Raw genomic sequence first — 26,203 nt, 5'->3', positions numbered from 1 at the left:
ACACACACACACACACACACACACACACACACACACACACACACACGCACACGCACGCACACACACACACACACACACACACACATGCAAAACATGCAAATAAACTTTATTTTTATTTTTTATTATTATTTAAATTGTTTATTTATTTATTTATTTCAAAATCATGTTTTTTGGTGGATTTATTCATGAGCATATTCTTCTCACAATTTTTTGTTTCTTTTTATTTAGAATTTATTTAGAATTTTTCATATATCTATTCTGTTTAATTAAAGAGAACAATCAATAAAAAAATTTTTTAGACAATTTGTGTCACGTGGCCTATGATGTATGCGGAAGTATTTGCAAGAAGCATGCCAAAACAATCCGGTGGACTCCACGCTGCACGGAAGTGAGTGACAAAATACAAGTAAAAGCACATTTACAATGAAATCAGACCTGGAGCGGAAAGAGAATTTAACAGTCAGTGTATCAAATTAATTTTAAGAAGCGGACGTGTTGAATATTACAGAGTCGTTTAAGTAATACGATCTTTCATACACTCGGAGAAGTTGGCTGGTCTAGCAATAAGATTTTGGTCTGTACAACAGGTACCGCTGAATTGTTGGCCTCTTTAGGTTTCCACATTAATCCAGAGGCGGTGATAATTAAGATGTCCATCTGACACGTGTTGCTTTCCTGCTTTCCTTTCCACAGTCTCTAGCCTTGTTAAAAAACGGAGGAAATGTCGATTTTCCCACGAATTTCCCTGAAGCCTGAAGTGACTGAATATCTTAAGAGTGTCTTCTTAAACAAGGAGGTAAGAAGACTAAACATGCACTTCTTGGAATCTCTGTCTTCCCTTTCAAATGAAAAGATAACTCACTGAAGGAGTAGTTAGGATGCTACAAGTGGTCATTTATCGGCTTGTGGTTTCATTTAGCTGTTACAGTATATTTTCTGCAAATCTCTCTCCGCATAACAGTCACGAAAACCCTTTGAGAGCCATAAAACAGTTACATGTGACTTTCTAACAAGAAATATTAAGTAATCTTTAACAGAAGTCCTGCTCCCTTAAACACTGATGGGTTCTCTCATTCATTTGTTTTTTTATGAATAATTCATATTACATTTCTGTTGTATGCAGTCAGGCATTGAAAGAGCTCAGAAAACATTCTGGATACTGATTCTGAAAAAGTAGTTAATTTATTTATTACTTCTCGCCTGGGCTATTGTAATTCATTGTTATTGGGTTGATCTGAAAGCTCCCTAAAAAGCCTCCAGGCACAACAAAGAAGCATCATATTTCTCCTATGTTGGCATCTCTTCACTGGCTCCCTGTTAAATCCAGAAAATGAATTTAAAGTCCTTTTCCTCACATACAAAGCCTTTAATAATCAGGTACCGTCATCTCTTAAAGACCTCATAGTAACGTATTATCCTAACGGAGCTCTTCATTCTCAGACTGCAGGCTTACTTGGGGTTTCTAGAGTTTCTAAAAGTAGAATGGGAGGCAGAACCTTCAGCCATCAGACCCCCCTCCTGTGGAACCAGCTTCCAGTTTGGGTTCAGGGAATAGACACCCTCTGTACTTTTAATATAGTTAAAGTATAGAGGTAGTTAGGGCTGGATCAGGTGACCCTGTCATTAGATTTTTGTCTATGCTCTTAGTCTGTATTTTGTCTTCTCTTCTCTTTCTCCTCACCCCCAGCAGGTCACAGCAGATGGTTCAGCCTGGTTCTGTTAAAAGGCAGTTTTTGCTTCCTATCCTTTCAAAGTGCTTGCTTAAATGGGTCACTCAGTTTTTAATGTTACTGTTGTTTCTTTACCTTAAAGCCTAAAGCACTTTTACACTTCACATTTATATTAAAAAAACAGAATTGAATTGATGTTTTTATTCTTATGAAATCCTATTTTCTAAAATTGAAAACGTTTAAAAGATATAAAACATAAAAAAAAAAACATAACAAAGATGCAGAGACTCGTAATGAGAAGTCATTTTGAAACACATTTTGAGAGTAAGTCACATTCACTTCACACTTCCCTGAGGAATTGATTAAAAATCTAATTGCTGCAACCATTCAAAGCAGCAAAAACGTTATGAAACAAATAGTTATTAGGTATGTCCAGACATTTTTTAACATATTTTTTTCCATTATGTCCATTTCTTTTGTACTGGTTTTGATCATTATGCAGTTTGCGAATGTTAGACAAGGTGCTTAAATATAGAAAAAGGTGAATGAGAATTGTAGTAAGGAGTGATTTAGGTGCTCAGAGTAGAAAAGCACTTAATAAGTACCAGTCTGTTTACCATCTACAAACAGTTCTTTTGTGTTACTTCATCAACATAAAGGCACACTGTATGCTTTTTATTACCTAACCCTTCTATTTTATTAGGTTTTAACGGTGGTGGGTCATCAGGAGGCAGAGCATCGTTTCCACAAGCTGCTCTCATGTCTGTCTCACCCACCTTCATACACCTGCGTACGAGCCAGCACCCATCTCGCCCCCCTTGAGGAGATCAGGCAGCAGCTGGCAGAAGAGCTGAGGAAGGTGAGTCCCTGCCTGGTAACAGAATGTAGAGGGCGTAAGAAAACCCACACAATGGGCTTCGGTATTTGATTGCAGTGTGTTGGAGTCATGCTTATTTAGTTGTGTCATTGTTTTTCTAGCAGCTGATGTGCAGCTCGTCAGCAGAGGAAGTCTCTGTGCAGATTCTGCCACACCCACGAATTGCAGATGTGCTGATCCTTCCTGTTGAAGGTCCGAGGTATGCGAGGAATGCTTCAGATAACTCTTAATCTGCTCTGTAGAGGTCGCACTCAGCACCACTTGGGCCTCTGAGGTTCTCCAACATCCAAGTGGAACAGCAACAACACAGGAAATATTTCTGATAACAAAGGAACAACAAACACACCCTCAGATAGCTGCCAACAAACTGTCAGTCAAAGAGAAGAATGGCATTTTTGTGCATGTATCCTCTGTAACCGTGTGATCGTTCTTTGTCCTGTACTCTCAGACCTGTGAAGCAGCTCGGCTCAGAGGTGGTGGTGGGCGCTCAGTGTGGCAGCGCCGTACTGAGAGGCGCTCACGTCTTCGCCCCGGGGATCCTCGGCAGCCCCAAATGTAAGACTTAAAAACAGTAGACGTGAAGTGAGGCTGTGAATACTTAGAGCAGTGGTGTCTTTGTTTTCTTCACCTGCTCTGTGATTAGGAAGCATGTTTTACTTTTTGCCAGTCTTCGTTTGTTCCAAGTGTTGATTATCTTCCTTAAACCGAACCGTGTGCTGTTTTTTTTTTCTTGTTAGATATGAAGGCGGGGGATTTGGTGTCCGTCTTCTCTGACCTGGAGGGCAAGTGCACCCGAGGAGCCACCAGCTTCCAGGGGAAGAAGGTATTTGTGGGTAATGGAGTAGCCGAAATGGATCGCTCCACTATCTTCTGCACAGATGAGCCTGCCAGGTAAGTAAACACTGTCTTTTTTAAATACAAGCATGACTCTGTAAGGTAGCTAAAACTGCTTTAAAAAATAAAAAAAAAACGCTTTGAGCATTAGAAAGTTAAAGCACATCATTGCACAGCAGTGGTTTATGCTATGGAGCAATAAACAGGCCAGGTTTTCAGGGGACAAATGTAAAAAAAAAATCTGTAATTATTTGATTATTGTGTGGAAATACAAATAATTTATGGTTTCTAAAGAAAACTTGTATGTTTAGAAATGCTATGTTGAAAATCCCTTGCTCTTTTTTAAAAGCACCTTGGACAATGTGGACAGAAACTTTAAATTTACTCTTTATCTTAGAAACGTGTTAGTTGATTAGTTGTCGTCTTTTTTTCTTTCAGAGGTATCGGTATTCGAATGGTGGAGCCGCTTTACAGAAGTCCGTCCTTTGATGGTGTTTTACCTAGCCTAGCGTTCCTGCAGGTATTTTTTATTAGAGCCGCAATGAGCTAAAGTCGGTGTAATAAACTAGAACCGCATTGGACCTTTATTAAAGTGGACCTATAATTCTGATTTCCAAAATAATCCGTATTTTTTGTTATAACTGGCTTTGTTGTAGCCCCTCAATTTATCCTATGGCTCAGATAAACTGTCCTGTATCGTTTTGGAACAGCTGCACCTTGCAAACAGATGGTTTGAGCAGCAGGTGGATCAGGAGTCTCATAGGATATCTGCTCTTTATGACATCATACTGATCCAAGAATTTAAAAAACTGCCTAAAACATTCCTACAGAATGACAAAAAATGTGGAAGCGTATTAGGTCCATTTTAAAAAGACCAGCAGTGAGGTTTCAGTCTGAATCAACCAGGAACTGTATTGTATACATGTTGTGTCCACATCACTGCCCATACTGAAGCGAATCCATGTTGCGCAGAACCTCCCGTCTGTGGTTGTGGGACACGTGCTCGGGCCTCGCCCTGGAGAGCGCATCCTGGATATGTGCGCTGCGCCCGGAGGGAAGACCTGCCACATTGCTGCGCTCATGGAAGATCAGGTACGGCTTCTTGTGTCCAGATGCGATCATAATTAATATTCAGAGTTACATTTACACGGTGTTTTCAACAGCATTCATGTCTGAGGCTTTGCTCACAGTGGAAACCTGCACGTGCAGAAGAAAATAACAGATATGTCACACACGGCATGTAGGGCACTAAAGTAGTTATTGTTCATAGTTTATTTATTTGGAAGCCAGTAATTTTGTGAGCAAATGAAAATAAAGACAAGAATAAAGAGACGCAGCTTTTTTTATTTAGGGTTTTTATGGAGTAATGGCTCCAAATGACAGAAATCAGTCAGTTAAACTAAAAGACATCCGGACTTTTATGTCTTTAAGACTTGCCTGTAATTTCTCCTAAATTCAGACAAACTGAGGTTATTATATTTGAAGCTTAGCAACATGGTGCCTAACCAGATACTTACTCTGGATGGCATTACCTTTGGATTCATTAACACTGTGAGGAACCTTGGAGTTGTTTTTGACCAGGATGCACGTAACAAACAAATATGTAGGACTGGTTTCTTGCATTTGCACAATATCTTTGGAATTAGAAACATCCTGTTTCAGAGTGATGTTAGAAAACTGCTTCATGCAGTCATTACTTCTTGGCTGGACTACTGTCATTCATTGTTACTGTTAAAAGACTCCAGTTAATCCAAAACACCACATGGTTATGGCCCGTGTGAAAATCACCAGAAAATACTTCTTTAAACTTAAAAAAGGCAACAATTGGAGAAATGTTTGGGGTATTTTTGTTTTTTTTAATGCAGTGATTTGACTGGTCCATGTGGATGGTATGTTGCCCATGAACTAGAATGAATTTGACACCAGTGATTTAGATCTAGGTCTCAAACAACACTTTTAATTAACTGTTAACATAGAAAATGATCCAAGTGGAATTTAAGTACATTTACGGTCAGCATCTGTACCCCACCAAAGGGGCCCACCACCACCCCACTGGGGGGCCTGATCTGTGTCCAGCCTGGAGGAGAGGGCAGACAACAACACGTTCATCTTTGTGTAATAAAATTAGTGATCAGATTGTCTCCTTGTTAGCATTTACTTGATTTAACTAAAAAGTCTCCTGAGATAAAACAAGCAGTCTAGGATTGTAATTTGTGAAATTTCCTTCCTTTTTAAGTTGTTTCTAATATTTTTCTTTTTCTCCGGCACAGGGAGAGGTCGTAGCCTTGGACAGGATCCGGAATAAGATTGACCGCATTCGTCAAAATGCACAAATGTTGCATTTGCAAAGCGTGAAGGCGCACTGCTTTAACAGCACTCTGGCTGTGAGCAGTGACTCAGCACAGGAAACTGAAGGTACAGTCCGGAGTTTATCTATCATGTAAGTCTCCGGGGTTCATAATAAATAGGTAGCAGCTCAGTGTCTGTGTTTCCCAGGACCTCCGTTCCCTCCGGAGAGTTTTGACCGGGTTCTGCTCGATGCTCCCTGCAGCGGCCTCGGACAGAGACCCAACATGGGCAGCACCTGGAGCCTCAAAGAGATCTGCTCCTACCAGCCACTGCAGCGCAAGTTATTTCATGCTGTAGGTTTTACTTCACACACATAAACCACGTTTTATCATCTTAACATCACAGCACTACTAGCGTTCTTTAACCTGCAGGTGGCAGCATTGGATAGAAATTCCACTGCAGCAGGATCACAGCTCAGATTTACTTGTTTAACGTCACTGTGAGGTTTGAAGCTCACTTCTCAGGCTTATGTGCAGTTTTACAAGTCTGTTCAAAAGTGTGAAGAGAAAGCAAACTGTCATTTCAAATTTCTGCGAATAACCTTTCGAGATCTGATCATTTTCTGTGATTTAGATTAAAAAAATTCAATTGAATTCAATTTTATTTATGTCGCACCAAATCACAATAACAGTCGTCTCAAGGTGCTTTATATTGTAAGGTAAAGACCCAACACTGATACAGAGAACACAGAGAAAACCCCAACAATCACTTACATGGAAACCAGCGCAGAGGACATGCTTCGTTAGAGCTTCATCAGTGTTTCCTCAGGGCCCAGCTTGCAGGCTAAAGAAACATATGTGCACGTGCTTGCATACAATGCATGTCAACTCACATTTTTGTCCACTTGGGGATATTTCACTGATCTATGACTTGTCACCATCTTTTATATGGCAAAGTTCTCTAAGCAGACTGCACCAGTTCCAAACAAAAAGGGACACTGTGTAAAATAAAACGTATATTTTATTTACAATTAGAACATAGAAACCACATCAAATATTTAGAAAAGGAAAATGAAGCATTTTAAGAAAAATATGATGTCACTTTGAATTTGATGGCAGCAGCGTGTCTCAAAAAAGTTGGAGGAGGCCGTGTTTACCGCTGTGTGGCATCCCCTCTTCTTGTAGCAGCAGCCTATAAACATCTGGGAACTGAGGAGAGCAGCTGCTGGAATTTTGGGAAAACAATGTTGCCCCATTCTCGTCTGATATAGGATTCTAGCTGCTCAACAGTCATGGATCCTCGTTGTCGTATTTTGTGTTTCGTCATGTGCCAAGTATTTATAGCTGGTGAAAGGTGCAGGCCACTTCAGTAGTCAGAGAATCTTCTACTATGAAGCCATGCTGTTGGAATAGATGCAGTGTGCAGTTTAACAATGTTTTGCTGAAATTTGCAAGGCCTTCCCTGAAAAAGACGGTTTGGAGCAAATGCTGTCCTAAAACCTGCATATATCTTTCACCACTGATGGCCTTTCCACATGTGCAAGCTGCCAATTCACTAATGCACCACTACACCAAGAAAGGCAGTCTTTTGAACTGAGCCTCGCCCAGAGAAGACAGTGGCGTTGGTGGATCACGGTCACTCATGGCTCCTACTTTGCGTGATAGAGCTTTAACCTACATTTGCGGGTTCCTCGATGGACTGCGTTCACAGAGGGATTTTTGGAAGTGTTCCTGCTGCCATCCACTTCCAAATGGATGTGAATATTTTTCATGACGTGGTAAAATATCTCACTTTTAGTGAATGATTTCAGACACAAACACAGTCCACAGGTTTATGATAAAAAACATACTGGCTCATTACTGCCCCCCCCAGAGGAGTGGACACACCCAGAATGTGATAAATGATGAGAATTAGAGATAATAGCTCCTGTGTGTTTTCCCTTCAGTGACCATAACAGGCAATACATTTGGAAGCAATTGTTAAAAAGCGACACATTTTAAAATTTTTCCAATTTTACGAAAGAATGCAGTTCAAAACGGAGCTTTACTGGTTCCTTTGGAAAATATGTACCTGGTTAACCCCGTTTCAGTTAAAAAGCATCACTCATTTACTCCCACGACTTTTTTTTTGTTTTTTTGATAATTGCCATTTTAAAGCCATTCATTTGCATTTTGACCATCAGCATGTGTGCTTTTAAGGCAGAGGTGACCAGCTACCAGCACAAGGACACCTGTCATTTGTTATGACAGGGGGAAAACAATCCAAAGATGCCAAAAAACATTTGTGTTGTACTAGGCTGTGAAGATAACTTTAATACTTTAAATTTGGGCCTTTTAAACATGATAGTCTGTGGAAATTTCTTCAGTTTTGGAGCTAGCCTCAAGTGGCCACAAGAGGATCTGTAATTTATTTGGTACTTAATTTTAAACCCTGGAGGTTACCACTAAAAAAGAGCAGCAAAAAATGAACTGAAACCAAATAGTTTTGGTCCAGTGCTTCTAAAACTCACTAAAAAGTTAATAAAACCACTGATTACACCGACTATAAAGCGAGTACGTGAATGTCTGTGTCTCTGCAGGCGGTGCGGCTGCTGAAGAAAGGTGGTGTTTTGGTGTACAGCACCTGCACAGTGACTCTAGCAGAGAATGAGGAGCAGGTAGCTTGGGCCCTTGACACCTTCCCTTGCCTCTCACTTGAGCCACAGGTAAAGCACTTGAGCCACATGGACATGACTACAAATGTAAAAATCACAGATTTAAACCTCTTTTTGTTTTTGTTTTTCAGGAACCCCACATCGGTGCTGAAGGCATGCCTGGAGCCGGCCTTCCACCTGAGCAGCTGCGCCTCCTCCAGAGGTTCAGTCCCGAGCTGAGCTGGGAGCAGACGGAAACTACAACCCCGCTCCCCTGCAGAGCCGACAGCGACACTATCGGCTTCTTTATCGCTAAGTTCCTGAAAAACTAACCCGAGGGCTCGCGCTCTCGCACGGGGCTCATATGAGACAGCAAAACGGGAACAATAGTGTTTATATTACGACACTCTGTGTGCTTTGACGGGCCAGTGTTGACAAAGAGCTCCCTGCGCTGTTTACAGCATCTGCCTCTTAACAGCTGCTCTCTAAAACCGTGGGCCTTATAGGGATAAGCTTTATAAACACCAGGGGAGGGGTGGGATGGAAGAGGGTGGTGGTTGGGGGGCACGTGGCGACGGAGTCTGGATGAGTAACGGCAAATGCAGCAGCAGCAGCAGCGCTGCGGTTGCTATAACAACAGTGACGACACAGCTGCCATGGTGACGGATTCGCTGGAGAATGGATCAGGAAGTAGGTGTAGAAAGAGGCCATGAGAGGAATTAACAATTTAGTGTCTTTGCAGCGCTGGAGACGACTGGGACGTTTAATTAGGACTTCTGGAGCCTGCAGGAAAGAGGAGACGCTTGTGTTTGGCTCAGTCTCTGCATTCATCAGAAGGAAATGTTGCTCAGTTTTTCAGAATAAGAGCACATTTAAAGGGAGCCTGTTTCTGTTTTTGGAAGTGGTTAAGAGTAAAGATGTGAGAGGAAAAAAAGATGTTATTAAAATTATGACTTCCAGGATATTTAGACCTTTTTTCTTTTTCTTTTTTTTTACCAATAAAATAAGAGTTAATTAAGATAATTCCTTAAAAACAAGATGCCAAAATAGTCCAGAGGTTTTTTTTCATGATGGTAGGGTTTACTCCTGGAAGACCTTTGCATATGATCTCAAACCATTTGTCAATTGTTGTCTAAATTCCTTTTAACTAATTGTTTTTAGCAGAGATTAAAAAGAATTTTAGCTATTTTTTTTTCCTTTTTCTCTTTTGTTATTTATTCCTTTTTATGCAAGCAAAACAAAAATCGTCTTAGTTGTAGAATAAAATTGATCTGTTTTAAAGTCTTTCAGGTGTGTCTTATATTTGAACATTTAGTCAACACATCATAGACAAACGTCACACACTGACATTCGAAAAAATACCGCCACCCCTCATTTCTTTATATTTTGCTAGAAAAACTGGAAACAGGCGCATAGAATATTATTATACAGGACAAAAAACTGCTAAAGAGTGTTTTCTTAGGCAAGCTTTCCTGTAATTTCCTCAAGTAGTCTTCAGGAATAATTTTCTGGGCTTCTCAAAGGACCTTCAAAACTCTTCTTTGGATGTTTGCTGCTTGTGTTTCATTCTCTGTAAAATCATCCCAAACTGCTTCATTGATGTTGAGGTCTGGGCCATGACTGATAGTGTTCCATTGTGTCTTTTATCCAGGTATTTTTTTTATTGCATTGGTAATAATTTGGATGCATCGCTCAATCAGACCTGTTACCACTGATTTTAAGCTAAGTTCTTGTGTAATTTGGCATACCTCAAATTAAATGTTCTCCTTGTTTGCTTTCCTAATCAATGACTTCTTGACAGCCATCGATTGTTTTTGCTTAAATATACAATTTAGTTGCTTCTTTTCTCTGTTGTATGTTGTACAACACTGGCTCTTCTCTTGAGTTAGGTGCCTTTTGTGCTTAAATTACTCATTAAAATGGTTTGCTAGACAGAAAAGGTTTGGGAATACCCCTTAAAATCTTACAGAAACATCTGGCACTTTTTCAAATTCATAAGAATATTTGGGGTCTAGATGCTTGGTATGATGAAAATCGACATTTAATGGCATCTTATTTCTCTGTGGGATGTTATGATCTTCAATTTTTCAAAGCTTTCTGATGTTCCCATAATCAAAGGCTTGGTAAAATAATTGATTCTCCACTTCCACTTCATATCTGCTCACACACATTATAGTGTGTTACATATTGCTACATGTTCATGCGTGCTTATGGATGCCAAATATAGGAACTAATTTATTCAGTGCAAATTTAAAATGAATGTCCAATAAATCCGCAGCCTGTGTGCAATTTATAGATCCGTGCCAGCAGTGCACCGACATCTGTCCCGTTCTTCTGACACGCAGCATTTTGAGGACCTTCACTATGACCTCAGCTCAATCCCCTTTCCTGGGAATAACATCAGACTCTTATCGGTCCACGCACACATCTGTCTGCGCTGCACTTCACCTCCCTGCATTTAAACTGCATGTGAGTGCAGACTCGCTGCACCATTGAAGATTTGTTTTTCCCCGATTTCACATTAAAATTCAAGATCAAATATGCCTCATCTCTGAGTTTGTCTGTTATGAAGGCAGCTGTGAGTGTGTGTGGAGGCAGCTTCCTATTTTAGATGCATCCCCTCAGCATTGTCATTCATGTCGGGGTTGTCATGACGACTCAGGAGGCAGGCCGGTGAGTCTACCTCAATTTTTCAGTGGAGTTTCAGATGACTATTTATAGACGCACCGTTTCCCTCCTCTGTCTGGGTCTTCTGCTGACACAAACATCAAAACGGTCTCCCACTGCGTCAGTCGTTTGTTTCCAACTTTATTCTTCGTATTTATGCAATATGTACACATGTACACTGTTATAAAATCTGTAGTGCTACCAATGTAGCATAGAAATGGACGAGTTTTTATAATTACAATTATCAGGCAAAAAAAAACATTTAAAAAAAAAAGGTGAGGAGATGGTGTGTAAACAGAGGGCCAGAGTGCACAGACTCAAAGATCAACTACAGTCTATTCAGGTTTTGATGATGTTGTTGACTCAGGCATACAGAGCAGGTAAAATATCCCCAAATCCATTAACTAGATCCTGTATTTTAGTCAGAAGAGTGAAAAGAGGGCAAAAACTTAAAGGCAATATTTATCTGGTAAACATGTGGAATTATTTTTGTTTCTTTGGAATTTCAGAAACACCTACACTGAAAAACAATCCTAAAATTAGCATTGTTTGTACTAAGAAATCAAAGTAGGACTTAAATGGAATTCATTATAAAAGGGGTCAGGATTAATCCAAGATGAATCATCAGGACCTACGATTTGGTGGGAATGTTATATCAAATCCCTTTCACTTGAAACCAATGTGAAAAAGCCTGTTCCAATGTTATAAAATGTTTCTGGACCCATACAAAGAACAGTACTGCATGTGTTGAGAGGAAGTTACTGGAGAACTCTTTGTCTGTCTTGTAAGGCAAGACTAAGGTGCGCCTGCAAGAAGGCATGAACATGTTAAAACGTAACATCTAAAACCCGTGGAATCAAAAAAAGAAACTAAGCAGTAAGTGATGAACATAAAATTAAAACAAGTAGTTTGACACTTTGGGAAATACGCTGTTAGAGTTAGAGCGATACCACTCTCATATACAAATCCCCCTCCCCCAGTAATGCCACAACCTGTTATTTGTAGGGTTTGTACAGATTTCACCAACACAAAATGGTAATTGTTGAGCTTTTAGAGGTGCTGGTAGGTGGTTTTTACCTTCAGAGAAACTGTTCACATGAGCTCTTTCCTCCTGTTTATTTGTGCTAAGCTAACCTGCTGTTGGCTCTACACTCCTACAGATATGAGAGTGGTATCAAGCTTTTCACCTGCTAAAAATCAATGCAGTCTGATATAACTGTGCTGCATTTATGAAGAGTATTCAGTTATTTTTGAAATCAAACAGTCATTGATTCAACTTTATGATTATTCTCAAATCTGTGATTTATGCTTACTAAAGTACTGAAAGCTGTTAAGCTTCTTAGAGACGCTACGCTTGGCTGATCCCTTATTCACAGTGGGTAGGTTTGGTAGAGTTTTTACACTGGATTTTCTTCTTGACACAACCCCAAAAGGGATTTGTGTCTGCTGTTTTGTCCAGTCTACCAATCAAAGTTGTCTCCTTGTGGACCCCTTGATCACTTCAAGAACTGCTGCTATTTTAAGTGTATTTCTTACTATTTGTAGTAGGACATTTATAGATGGTACAGGCCACCATTCAGGTTCTCTCCCCCACAAACGTGCCTCAGAACATTCGTAAAACAGTCTGGTCCTGGTGGATAAACTGACAACTATGTGAATCTTGAAAATATGAAGACAAAAACGAGCATGGTCCTGACCTAAAGCACTGTCACTGGGGTTGGACTCTGTTGTAGCCTGAAAGCTAATTATCACGATGAGTTACAATCATGATAAAGCTTAAACCTGATCTGTTTAAAACAGAAGCTCTTTTGAGGTTTGTGGTTAAATCAGCACAAATGCGCAAGGTCTCAAGTGACCTAAAAACAGGAGCAGCTCTGAAAGCAGTCCAGAGGTGTACAAGCAGACTACTTAGAAAAGGAGTAGTTTCAACAGTTTTCAATGTAATTATGGGAAGTGTTATGGAACCCTTTGATGGTATCTCATCAGTACTGTGACCAAAACAATAGGTACATCAAATAAATTCAATAGACTTCCACTATGCTCTCTAAAAATCGAATGAACACATTCAGTGAATAAAAAGCTTCAACAAAAACCAAACACTATCATTAATTAACACTATTTAATGCCATGCTCATTAGGTCCATCCATCCATTCGCTTCCGCTTATCCTTTTCAAGGTCGCAGGGGGCGCTGGAGCCTATCCCAGCTGTCATAGGGCGAGAGGCGGGGTACACCCTGGACAGGTCGCCAGTCTGTCGCAGGGCTAACACACAGAGACAGACAACCATTCGCGCTCACATTCACACCTATGGGCAATTTGGATTAATCAATTAACCTATCCCCACAAACTGCATGTCTTTGGGCTGTGGGAGGAAGCCAGAGTACCCAGAGGGAACCCACGCAAACACGGGGAGAACATGCAAACTCCACACAGAAAGACCCCGGCCTGATGGTGGAATTGAACTCAGGACCTTCTTGCTGTGCAGCAACAGTGCTAACCACCATGCCACCATGCTGCCCTATGCTCATTAGGTGTACCTAATAAACTGGCAACTATGTAGGCAAGTGTTATTTCCCAAAGTGTCAAACTATTCTGCAACTACAACATCAAAGTATGATGGCTGGTCAACCCTCGCAGTAGTCTGAAGGAACAAATTATTCAAGTGGTAGCAAGCAATAAAACTTAATAATAATAATAATAATATTAGAAACAATAAAAATTATAATGCTAATCACAGAAAGCACAGCTCAGTACAGAAAAAATTCTGCTTTTGTGTCATGCTTTATCAAACACAGGTTTAAAATATGCATATTTGAGAATATTCATGCATATCCACACATAAACAACGTCTATGCATAGATACACACATACATATATTCATATATTTATATTTGTATCTATGTAATCAAAATCCTGCCATTGAAAAAGATGCAACAGCATTTACAAAGAAGTGTACATAAATAGGATGCTGTGGTTTTTCAGGGTATAGCAGCACGATGGGAGGACAGAACAGAGTCCAGGAGGGCCTTGGGAGGGGTTCTGGTCTGTCACTGGTGGATGTACGAGTCTCTGGCCCATTCCCCTGCCTCACCCCTCTTTTTTGGAGCTACCTCCCCTTCTCTGTCCCTCTCTCTGTCCCGGTCGTAGTAGTGATGGTGGTGGTCGCGTGCCGGCCGGTGGTGGTGGTGAGAGCGCTGCTTGTTCCGCTCGTTGTGGTCCTGTTCGCGCTCTTTGGAGCGCTGGTGTCCCGTGCTGTGACCGGCCTCGTCCGCCCCGCTGCGGTGATGGTGGTGGTGGTGATGGTGGTTGTGGTCCCGGTGGGGCAGTGGCTCGTAACGCTGTTGCTGCTGGGGATGCCCCTCCCCTTGATCCTCATCGTCCTCCTCTTCCTGCTGGAGACGCTGAGTGCGTGGCTCAGTACAAGCCGAGTCCTTGCTCTCTCGACTCTCTCGACTTTCTCGGCTCTCCCTGCTCTCGGGGGTCTCAGAGTCCAAAGTCTCTTGCCGGGAGAGGCCCCTGGCTTTACTGCTGTGATGGTGGTGGTGGTGATGGTGGTTGTGGTGCTCAGTCCTGGTAGAAGATGACCGGTGGTGGACGTGCTGGGATCTCTTGGATGACTCTGTCCTAAGAGGCCTCTCCTCCTCGTTGCCCTCCCCCTCCCCCTCTGCGTCAGCGTCGCCCTGGTCCAGGCTCTGGTGGTGGTGATGATGGTGGTGACGGTGATGGTGGTGCTGGTAATCCTCTCTGGAGCCTTTCCTCTCCACTTTATCTCCCTTCTGCTCTGTACTGTTTCCCTGAGATTAGCGACACACATCAGTCAGTACGATGGCACATACAAAACCAGAAAACATCACAGCAAGCACACGCAAACTAAAAATCAAATCCCCCCAGTTGTTTCACCTAAATTCACACAGAACTACAAAGAAGAAGATGTCACACTTGAACACACACGCTTTCTCGTCAAATCCATTCACGGGCGTCTCTGACCCAGGAGTAAGAACTCAAAAAAAGCAAGGCGTGCTCCTCGGCTTCAGCTTTCATCACTCGACCTCGCCGCACTTACCACACTAGCAAATACAAGCTCACTCCTGCTCCTCATCAATATCAGCATTTTCTTCGCTCTCAGCCTTACATTGTGATGGCAGTGGATAGAGAAAGGGCAGAGATAAGGGAATTATGCAGCATTTACAGATGACTGAAACTGCCCATAAGGGTGAGGGTTGTTATAAAATATATTAAACAAAAACGATGGTTTAGAGCTGAGCTGAAAAGGAACTACATTAGAAAAGGAACTATTAAAAGTGAAATAAATGATTTCATGTTAAATACTAAAGTCCAGCTCTCTGTCTACGTCCAAACTGTCTCTAAACTGTTTTTATTCTATTGAGTTTTACATGTTTTTTGGTAGTTAAACTTCAGGGGTCTCCTGTATCATCAGCATCAGCCATGATTAATCACATGAACGTGATAACAGCATTGTTTTGACCTGTTAATATGAATTTTGTTCCCATCTCTTGAAGCGTGTTTTGTCTCTGCTAACTCTTTTCTTGCTGTCAGCTCCTGTTCATCCTTTTATATTTGATGTTTTCTCTGATCTAGTTCCTCTTTATGCATCAGAAGGTTCTTGTAGAGCATTTTAAATTCAATTTCTTCCTTAGTATTTCATATCCGTGTACCTATCCCAGATAAAGTAGATTATTCTTAATTTACACCTTACCTGTAGTGCATATGTTAAAGAATAACATAATATAAGAAAAGTAAAGACTTTTAGAAGATATTGTAGATGCAAACTACAACATTTTGTAATTCTTCAAAGCTCTGATTTCTTTCATCTCTTCCTTTGTAATCCTGCCTCCCACACTTTTGGTTCCCCTCTTTTTCCATGGCCTCCATTGGCCCAGAGTATGCCCAGCACTTGTACCTGCACGCCAGAGACCGGGGCCGTGCTGGAGGGCAGGCTGGCTGTGGGTAGCTTTGCTAGCACTGGGTCAGGGGGGCTGCAGCTGGTGGGGTGAGTGCTTTTCCAGTAGGCCTCCAGGTAATCGGCCATATGCTCACATGCGTCCTCCAGCTGGTTCTCATCAAGAATGATGTCAAACATTTCCTGCGAAAGGCGAGACGGGCGAAGTCAGAGTTGAAGGAAATGGAACGGAGACATGACAGGGTCAACAAAACCAGCCAGCGCTGAAGTGGAACTTCACATTAAAAGACTTAAAGTGATCTTTAAGGAAACAAAAAACCATTAAAAAAAAACATCAGGGCAAGTTAGAAACAACTCACAGGATTAGACACTAGATAACATTAAGTATTCATTTTGCAGAAAATCTTAAACTGTAAATCCTTAAAGATACTGACTGCTATTTAAATGAAATTAAACCTCCACTTTCACAATACTGGAGGGTTTGCCTCATTTTCTAAAATAATAAGTAAGCAGATTAGAGAGGGACGGAAATAGAACTGGCAGAAATTATAAAGGAATAAACAAAACCTGACTTCAGATATGCACAAATTAAAACCCAGAGCCAAAAAGAACAAAACTCCAAGTTATTTCACACACTGGATTAAAATTGGCAGTAATTTCGGTCCGCTGTGGAGACTTACAGGAGGGCACTGAGCCAGCTTGTCGGCGGCCACCATCTGGACATTGAGGTGTTTGGCCTGAGACTTGCCTCTGGACTTGATGAGCCGCTGTAACACCTGAAGGCAAATGAGGACGAAAGGCAACAAGGTCATGGCTGTTTTTGACAAACTTAAATTAAAGCTTTGTGCGTGCAGCACACAAGTTTCTCAGCTTTAAACAGGAGCTTCTTTTGGAGGTGGACAATTAATGTCATCTTAGAAGGATTCATTTTACACCACTACAGATAGATAGTAATGAATTTTCATTATTTTCAGGTCCCATTTAAAACCCATTTTTAGATGAGACCCCATAAATGTGGGTTGAAAACCTCAAATCTTAAGGCTCAACTGGTCAATTAAATCTGCCATTGGCACTTATATATGATATCTAGAGCCTGACCAATATATTTCTCTTGGTGATTATAATCTGTTCTTGAAATATAGAGTATCATCGGGTATGTTGTCCAGTCAGCATGTGGGATTTATGTTAGTTTACAGAAAACAATGCAGAAAAAGCATAACTCTTTTCCCTCCTATCAGTAAGTTGCTAACTAGTTTGTGAAATAGATAATAAACAATAACCCTGCTCATTTTAACACCAGCACACTGTATTTATTTGTGGTTATACTGGATATCCATCCAACTATCCATTTATCATGGAGGTATCCCAGCTGTCACAGGGTGAAAGGCGGGGCATACCAGAGACAGGTCACCAGTCACAACCATGCCTATGGTCAATTTAAAATCACTAGTTAACATAACATGCATGTCTCTGGACTGTGGGAAGAAGCTCCACTCCACGGGCCACCTTCGGACACATGACCTTCTTGCTGAGAGGCAACAGTGGGACCCCCTGCATCTCTGTACAACTGTGCATATACAGTATATATAAATATGATATGAAAACTACTTTTTGTATTGAAATATACTTTTGTTTTATGTGTGCGGCAGGCTGCAATGTGCTACTATTGTAGAATAAACATTCAATATTTTCCACAAACTACCAGGTTCGTGCCACGTGGTGATATTTGATGGCTAATGTCAAACTTCTGTCATTAAATAGACTTTGTGTATGTCATAAATAAATATAACCTTCCCAAAATAAATGCTGCCACATCCAAGACCATTTTGGGAGGCATGGAAATTAAACAGTAGTGTTGCCTGAAATAATTTAATGCAGTGATTTTTTACTACCTAAAATCCAGCACTTGACCTCTAAGATTTAAGACAGGTAAAAGTTATTCACATATGAATGAATATAAATGGCTATTTTTACTTTTGATACTTGCAGAATATTTAGCTCGTACGATGTCTTTACATTCATTTGTGCAGTTGCTAATGAAGTTGAGTAATTCTACTCATTTAACTGCTATTTATACAAATACATCATATTAAAAGTTACTCTTAGTGTATAAGAAGCAGCAGTAGGGTGTAATTAAGAGGCCAGGTGATAAAGAGCAATTTATTTTCCCCACTTCGAGTGTGATTTAATCTGCTGCCACTGTGATTTAAAGCTGGCATCTCGTGTCTGTTCATCAGCTATTGCTTTCTCTCATTTTCTGAGATGTGCTTTTTATTGATCACTGACTCATGAGCCTTTTGTACACTTGTTGAAGGTCGAAGTGATGAATCAGTCCTCTCACGCATTTTCTCACTCTCAAAGTAGCAGTCACGTCTGACATGCTGGATTTAAAGCCGGGGAGCAGTTGCAGAGAGACAATACAAGCGGTGACAAGACAGGATGACATGAAGACAGACACACATAAACCAGCGGAGCTGACTAACACTTTTATGAGAGTACAGGGAACATCTGCTGAGCCGTTTTCTTCTGTCTCACTGTCCTTATTTTCCATCATAGCACATGTACACTGGCAAGTGCATCTGTTCCTCTCTGTTCCTTCAGACATCATTTTTCTTACCTTGGGTGAGGTGATCTTGACATAGACAATGATGGGGGCGAGGGAAGTCTTTCCCAGCTGTGACGGGTGGTTGATGGTATCGGCGTCCAGAACCACCAGCTGTAACGTCCGCGCCAATTCGAAAATTCGCTCGATCTCACTCTGGACTTCAGCTGAAGGGAGACACAGAGGTCTGGGTTTATTCTTTTCAGAGCAGGAAATTATTTCTTATCAGTTGTCAGGGGGATTTATCATGATAGTAGTTTGTGTAAACAGTGGTTTGTTTTGCACTTTGTTTATCAGTGGCACACTTCCTCTTTTCTTTCTTTGCCACTTGATTAAAATCCCCCTATTTTCACTCCTTACTCAAAATCTGCACTCTCTTTTTCACCTTCTCATTGGGCGACAGTCCTGCTACTCACGTTTAACTTAGCCATTTCTTTGTTAGCATAACCAATAACTATATTTACGTTTATGGAAGTTTATGACCAAGAGGCTTAAGTCTAATCTTGTCTTTGTTTATTTTCCACACTGAGCAGTCCACTGGTGTTGTTTCCCCATTCATACTCACAACTGCAATTAATTTAAAGTTGGATAAATAAACTTTCATGCACCGGATCATAACTTAATAGCTGATTTCTTTCATGCATTCTTACCAGATCCCCTTAATGATTAAGTTCACTTCCGAAAACCCCGATTAACACCAATATATCCTCTGTTGCTGACTTTCAAAGACATCACAAATCTCGTAGTGTCATCTAAAAACACCTCACAAGTTGTTTTGATGTGCCTGTGCAAATATATTTCATGATTACTAATAAAACAAAAAGAATAAAAACAAAAATGATCTCGTCTTTTAACAGCTGAGTTCGTTACCGCAGATCAGCTCTCTGCTAGGATGACAGCAAATGAACATAATAGGCCCCATTAATATTTATGCTTAATTTATTACAAAATATTCACAAGATTAAAGATACTCCTAACTCCATATTTTATTATGGACTGTCCTAGAGTAGCTGTGTATGATTTAAAGTGAAAAATACTCCTTATTTATCTTAAACCGAACAATGATGCATGTCTTAAGTTCATCTACTGTCTGAAAGAAGTTGTTTTAGCTCCACCCCGTCTCTCTTTAAGCTGACTCTCCTGTAATTGGCTGCCTCTCGTAAACACAAGGATAAACAGCAGGTGAAGGCATCAGCTCTCTGTGATGTCATACAGATCCATGGGTGTAAAAAAAATTCTGTTTAGAGTAATCTGAAGGTCTTTTGGCTCATAGGGATTACTTGCCTTACTTTTGCTGGCCTCATTACTGAAAACTAGGGACATGTTTAATGTGACCATCCACCACTGTACAAATATATATTTGACAGATTTATACCTGACGATGGCGCTAGATTAAAAAGGATCCCAAGCATAATTTCAATTTATTTTGAATATCTGTAAAAACTTTTACAACAATCCATCCATTAGTTGTTGAGACATCCCATTTTAATGTGGCTCCCTAGAGTCACACTGAAAGCGTGGCTAAAAAATGATTATTAGTTATTATTAAAGATGAATTTTTATGACTGCTCAGAGTCCATCAGTCATATAGTACGCCTTTTAAAAATCTGAGCGTGCATCAGTGATTTAGCGCACAGCTCTTTCTGCCTCACAGAGACTTAAATATTCAAAAGACATCATGACTTCAGGGACACGGCTTGGAGACTAATAGCTCTGAGTGAGTGAGGAGCCACATTATGTTACCTCTAACAGATACCGACTCTTACATCACACAACTTCCACTCCAGCAGATGACGACGTGACTGCAAAAACAATCCTACAAATAACTCAGGAAGGCACGAGTCCCAGTCCGGAGAGAAATCACGGCCAAGCTCCATGACTTCCAGTCCCGACAGTCTGAAGATAACATGAAAACATTCCAGCCTAACAGCTCATTCAAAATCTCATTTTTCAACTTAAAAATGCCACAAAGGGTCACAAGTTTCACGTGTTTCCAACTTTTCGTGAAATAATTTCATCCATCTTAAATGAGCACAGCTTCAAGCCAATGTCACTTTTGATGATAAAATTCTCTTAAGAAGCCTTAAATTACATTGAAAGCAAATGCATAACTCTTTGCTCTTTTGGCAGGAAAACAAAAGCTTTAAGAGACAAAATAAGAACAAAAGAATGACAAAACACACCCCGAGTGGTCCTTAACTTTAAAAGCTTTATGTTTGGTATATTAAATGAAAAAGCAGGTTTGACAAAGACTTCGGTTTCTGAAGAAGAACAAGGTCAAAGTTATAGTGTGGCGGCTCGCTGTAATCATTAAAAAACTGTACTTTTAACACACGATTTGCTTCTATTTTATGCTTTTTCCTGCCTTCTTCCTCTGCTGTGGCTGCTGACTGATGCTTCTGGTGATACATAGCAGAGATTAGCCTTGTCACCTCTGTTTGACTCCGGAATCTGTTTCATTCTAATCACATCTAAACCCCAATCAACCTCAGTCAAATCAGAGCAGCTCTTGAACTTATTACTGCATGTTTGCGCTCCATCTTTCATCCCAAACAAAAGAAGCCAGCCAAGGCCATTCAGGGCCGTCTAGAGTTATCGTTACCATTGTCAAGAGTTTCTTTAATCGTTTCCTTCCTTTTTGCTACGTAAGCTGGTCTCCTTGAAAACATTATGAATCAAAACACCAGATGTTCCCAGGCGTAGAGTTTTCTAAGAAACTTACCCAAATTTGAGCGTGTGTTGGAGCGTTCGATGATGGCGTGCTTGCTGGGATTGTTCAGGACTGAGCGTTTGGCAAGAGAGATGTCCGCCGTGACTCGAGTGATTGATATTCTGTCACGAGAAATGGGAGAAGTAATCAGTAGATCTGGGCTTAAAATGAGATGTTGCTGAGGGCAGCAGTTTTTATCCACTGCTTGAGCACATTTCCTGAAACACTGCTGCAGTTCTCAAAGCATTAAGAGCAATCATCACGTCATTTAAAGCCCTGCAGCATGCTCACTATAAACATTTAGGCTACAGCGATCAGGCATGACATTATGGCCACCTGGCTAATAGTGTGTTGGTCCCTGCTTTGCTAAACAGCTAAAAAACTGCAATGCATTGTGTATTCTGACACCTTCCTACCAGAACCAACATTAACTTCTTCAGGAATTTGAGCTACCACAGCTTGTCTGTTGGATCGGAAAGCGGATCACTAGATAGTGACCAATGCAGACCGGGAACAGCCCACAAGAGCTGCAGTTTTGGAGTTGCTCTGACTCAGTCATCTAGGCATCACAATCTGACCTGCGTCAAACTCGCTCAGAGCCTTACTCTTGCCCTTCTAACACATCAACTTTGAGGATAAAATATTCCCCTAATGTATCCCACCCACCCACTAACAGGTGCCATGATGATAATAATCAGTGTTATTCACCTCACCCGTCAGTGGTCAATGTGATACCAGATCGGCGTATATGTGACTAAAATGAGACTTCCCTTCATTGTTGCTTTAAGTAAAGGCTCTCGTGTCATAAAGGTGGTGTCCTACACATGGGAACTCCAGGGTAAAGGGACAGTTCACTCTAAATTAAAATCTACATGTTTAACCTCTGCTGTGCAGTGCTGCTTGTTTCTGTTGATGTTTGGTTTCCCAGAATTAGAGATACTGGTTGTAGAAATGTTTGCTTCTCTATTAAATATACTGCAGCTGAACAGCACTTGCTTTGCGATGCTCAACGCTTCCAAAAATACATCTGAAGAACTCAGCAGCAATTCTTTTGAGAAACCATGACCTAGTTAGCCAAACAAAAAAATCCACCACCCCTGTTCTACTAAAAGAAGAATGTGGCTTGTTACCATTACAGCTCAACCAACTGGGACAGCATTAATGATTACATCTTAACACGAGCACAAACCTTTTGTCACGGGTAAATGCCAAGAAAATATACTTTAGACTAATGTTCTTCATCTATTTATTTATTTCTCTTTTCTTTTAATGCTTATTGACTCATTGCAAAGGCAGCTTCTGTGACAGCACTTCAGTCCCTGATGAATTTCCCTAAGCGGACAATGAAGTCATATTGTATTGTTTTTCATTGATCGTGTTCATCAAATGCAAACAGTTTGTCGATACTGATACTATATCACAACTGCTCACCCTTCCCTGCAGACATTTGGAGGTGTTTTGGGGAGTGCTGTGCATGATTTCACTAACTTTTCCAGATTTTGTAGATACAACGCACATTAGCGAAAGAGCCTTAGCAGCTCAGTCAGTGGTTGAACACCCGGGGAGCCGGAGCTCTGCTGCATGTCATTCCTCCGCTCTCTTTCCTCTGTCTATCTGCTGTGTTATATAAATAAAGGAAAAGTATCCCACATAAAAACCGTGTGGATGTTGTTAATGTCTGATCTGTATTTGCTCCTTCTTCACCAAGGTTATTATAGGCAACTGAAACTAAACTAAAAGCTAAGTGTGGAAAAACATTAACTGAAATAAAACTAACTAAAATAATATTTGTCCCTACAAAACTAAATAAAAAAAAAATACGAGAAATGTTTTCAGTTTAAGTCTTTGTCGGCTTGGTCAAACGTGTCAAAGCTGTCAGGCTGACGAGGCTTTGGTGCATATGTTTACTGGGACTGAGATGTCTGTGCGACTGTGGTTGTCTGTAGTTGTTTGCTTTGTTGTACTGTGTCACGTCTTGCTCTGAAACTCCAGCAAAACCACCCATGTCAATAACAAAAACTAACACTAAAGCTAGCGAAAAACACAAAAACTGAAGTGAAATGAGCACATCCACTCTGGAAACTAAATGAAACTGCAATGAATAGAAATCAAACATGTAAAACTTAGAAGTATAACTACAGCTCAAAGAACATGCAAAACTGTAACAACTCTGGAAACGGCGCTATGAACAGTATGTGTTTATATTTGAGTTTGGGCATGTTACTAACTTTAGTAACACGAACTTTACACAAGATAAATTAAAGTTTAATAATTTAAACATTTATTTTATACATTTTGAGGATTTATAACATGTGTATGCTTATGAAAAAACATATATCTTTTGCAGCCCATAACTGAGGATTCTGTACCAAAGCAACAAGAGAGCGCACATAAAAATGCGCTGTGCATTTGCGACTCGCACATGGCGTAGGAATCTCGATTGCCATGTGAAAACTGTGCCAAACCAACTAAGAAAAACTAACACCAAATCAAAGACAAATGTCAGAGAGCAGCAGCAGGGAATTACTTACAGGTGTAAATTTGTTTAAAACAAATCAGCAGATCAAACGGTATTCTCCGCAGCTGCTGATGGTCTGAGTGGATCTTAGTGTTGTGCAACTTCTAAACTACAAAACCTCTCTTCTCCGGGTGGGAGGATGGACTCAGCATTGAGTAAGGAGAATCCTGCTCTGCTCTAGGGCCCATTATGGCCTATTAAGGACATGGAGAGGGCCTATTTAAAGCAGCGGCACACATCTCCAGGCCAAACAAACTTGTTACACACTCCCCCAGCTAACCTCGAGGGAGAGATAAATACCAGCCTATAGACTTAGTGAGGAAAAGTGAGGAAGGAAGCGGGATGGGAGCTTGTGTTTTTAAAAAGGTCACAGGAAGCTTACCTTCCCTCAAATCTGTGTTTCAAAAAGTCAAACAGCGCTTTTTGCATCATGTCTGTCACCTGCAAACGAGATTCAGGAGAGAGAACAAGAGCCAATGAGTTCGGTTTTCTAAACTACTAAAGAAAATACTAAAGAAAATTCAGTGTTGTGTTTGAAAAGTCGAAGCTTTGACGCACCTCGTAGCCCTTCAGTGACGGTCCAACCAGAACCACGGGCCGCATGGAAGGCACAACGTCGTATGGAGGAATGTGCTCCGTCTTCAGAAGGAGAGAAGAAGAAAAACAGTTACACATTTATGGAGACAAAGTAAACACTCACCATCACAAATCACTTAAGGGGGTGGAAAAACAATGAAGTAGACATTTTAAAAGCACTGAAACATTATGAACCATGAAACGGGACGTCCGAGCTGGTTCGAAAAAAACAAACAAGCTTTGATTTATAACCGATTTGGCAGTTTGCTTCAGAAACTTTAATGATGACACTTCAAAGGAGGTTACCGTAAACGAAAAATATTTATGTATGTCAGATCGAGTCTCTCGTGTCATGGTTCTGATTCTGCTGAATAAAAGGGAAGCTAAATTACAGGAAAGGTTAGTCAGGGAGTGGGAAAGAAGCCCGAATAGATCAACAGAAGCTTTGACTGAAAACACAAAATTAGGACACAGTTAGAAAAACTCGCTCACTGCTGTATGGACAAAAACGGAGCTCAGTTTGTGGAACAGCCTGTTTTTAATCAACACTTAGACTGACCTTATTATGAGGTCAACGCGGTCCATGATGTGACTTTTGCACATACTATAAACAGTTATTTTTCTAAATGTAAAAATGCTTTTATGTGATGCCTTCGAAGACGTCTTTAATTACACTTAAAAAATACTTGGAAGTATGCACATGCAGCACTTAGCATATTTATTAGACCACCTATTATTATATAATATTTTAGAAATGTAAAAAATTATATTGTTATTGATGATGCAAATGAACTGAATTCATGTTTGATCCAGCACACTGTAATCCTCGAAGAAAATAAGAATCAATCAAGCATAACATTTAACCACTAAAACTACATTTTCTTTTTGGGAATGCAAATAAATAGCTGCATAATAATAATAATAACAACACCAACAACAACACTAATATTGTGTTTTACAATGGGGGCTTTTTTGTTGCTTTTTTGTAAAACAGTAAGTTTAAACATTCATGAATAATGTGCATTGAAAATATGGTTTTGATTGAACTGGTGCATTCTGTTAATTAATCATTACAGAAACATAAAAATGATTTTGATTATTACAAATACAGTTAATTTAAGGCTGAACACTGGGTGTTTGACTGTGAGGCTCTCCAGTGCAGAATGTCATGTGGTATGTTTATGAGAGATCATAGACTGATATAATCACACAAATGTTTTTGTATTTTTACAATTTACTGTAAACATGCATAGCTTAATAAAGAAAAAAATAGTTGATTCATAGAGATGACATTTTTTTTATTTGCAACCCTATTCGAAATATTTTTCTAACGCATTTATAAACTACTGAAACTTCTGATACATTCTTGCATTTGTGTTTTTAGTGAACTTGCTGCTTCTAGTTATTTGTTTTAGTGGAAATTAGCATTATAAATTTAATTTGTGTATAATTTTTTTAAGACTGTCTTCTTAATCCTTGCAAATATTAGCATGTGGTTTCAGAGAGGAAATGCATTATGGTCTGTGACAGCGAGCCAATGACCCTCATACCTCTGTGTCCCGCTGTCTGGAAGAACAGCGTGTTTGAGCGGAGAAACAGAGAGAAGGTTTACTTCTGCTTTCTCTGGCTACTTAAAAGGACTGCTGACATTATTTTCTTAGTCATCCCTTATTTGTCCTCATGTCCGGGCGGTTCTTTCGATCTGTGTTATCTTTATGATACGTTTTTCAGAAGATTTATTTAGACTTTCTTGTTGCAGTCTGTTGCTCCCTCTTACTCATCCCTTCAGCTCTAAACATTTTCTATCTAGCATTTGCTGTCGTCAGTGAGCTTCCCCAGAGACGCTGTGGGAACTGATGCACACTACTGCTGACTAACATGCCATCAACGAACAATGTAGCTCAGCT

General features: G+C 40.3%; 3 protein-coding genes across 5 annotated transcripts in view; 1 reads left to right on the top strand and 2 right to left on the bottom strand.

The window, feature by feature from the left end:
• Positions 1-343: 343 nt before the first annotated feature.
• nsun6 (NOP2/Sun RNA methyltransferase 6) lies at positions 344-10,128 on the top strand. Of its 3 annotated transcripts, none has more exons than XM_063483916.1 (12): positions 344-388; positions 694-796; positions 2,374-2,529; positions 2,649-2,746; positions 2,996-3,102; positions 3,285-3,438; positions 3,820-3,901; positions 4,354-4,473; positions 5,652-5,796; positions 5,878-6,023; positions 8,249-8,374; positions 8,455-10,128. In XM_063483916.1, exons 2-12 carry the CDS (start codon positions 722-724, stop codon positions 8,632-8,634), a joined length of 1,389 nt encoding a protein of 462 aa, XP_063339986.1. In that variant the 5' UTR covers positions 344-388; positions 694-721; the 3' UTR covers positions 8,635-10,128. The 3 variants fall into 3 exon arrangements, with proteins under 3 accessions (XP_063339986.1, XP_063339987.1, XP_063339985.1); XM_063483917.1 differs by lacking the exon at positions 344-388 and adding an exon at positions 394-587 and having other exon boundaries at positions 2,652-2,746; XM_063483915.1 differs by lacking the exon at positions 344-388 and adding an exon at positions 394-587.
• Positions 10,129-11,094: 966 nt separating this feature from the next.
• On the bottom strand, positions 11,095-14,769 carry LOC134634138 (histidine-rich glycoprotein-like; the record flags this gene model as incomplete). The annotated part of the gene is made up of 1 exon (XM_063483203.1): positions 11,095-14,769. A coding segment is annotated over one exon (753 nt), but the record flags the coding sequence as incomplete, so codon positions are not given.
• Positions 14,764-26,203, bottom strand: part of LOC134634323 (voltage-dependent L-type calcium channel subunit beta-2-like) — a 67,054-nt gene continuing 55,614 nt past the window's right edge. The window contains exons 8-13 of the mRNA XM_063483463.1: positions 24,279-24,359; positions 24,103-24,161; positions 21,215-21,324; positions 18,508-18,659; positions 16,571-16,666; positions 14,764-16,073 (exon numbers count right to left, since the gene is read on the bottom strand). Coding sequence (XP_063339533.1) covers positions 15,798-16,073; positions 16,571-16,666; positions 18,508-18,659; positions 21,215-21,324; positions 24,103-24,161; positions 24,279-24,359 — 774 coding nt within the window. The 3' untranslated portion in view covers positions 14,764-15,797. The remainder of the gene's footprint in view (positions 16,074-16,570; positions 16,667-18,507; positions 18,660-21,214; positions 21,325-24,102; positions 24,162-24,278; positions 24,360-26,203) is intronic.

This window comes from Pelmatolapia mariae, linkage group LG9 (assembly GCF_036321145.2).
Source record: "Pelmatolapia mariae isolate MD_Pm_ZW linkage group LG9, Pm_UMD_F_2, whole genome shotgun sequence".
Taxonomy (NCBI): Eukaryota; Metazoa; Chordata; class Actinopteri; order Cichliformes; family Cichlidae; genus Pelmatolapia; species Pelmatolapia mariae.
The sequence above is the reverse complement of the archived record's forward strand: the minus strand, read 5'-3'. Positions and strand labels throughout refer to the sequence as shown.

Excerpts from the sequence above, each read along its gene's own strand:
- nsun6 (XM_063483916.1), top strand. The coding sequence starts at position 722 with ATGTCGATTTTCCCACGAATTTCCCTGAAGCCTGAAGTGACTGAATAT. Across the intron at positions 797-2,373 it reads GTGTCTTCTTAAACAAGGAG|GTTTTAACGGTGGTGGGTCA; the intron begins GTAAGAAGACTA and ends CTATTTTATTAG. Across the intron at positions 3,103-3,284 it reads GATCCTCGGCAGCCCCAAAT|ATATGAAGGCGGGGGATTTG; the intron begins GTAAGACTTAAA and ends TTTTCTTGTTAG.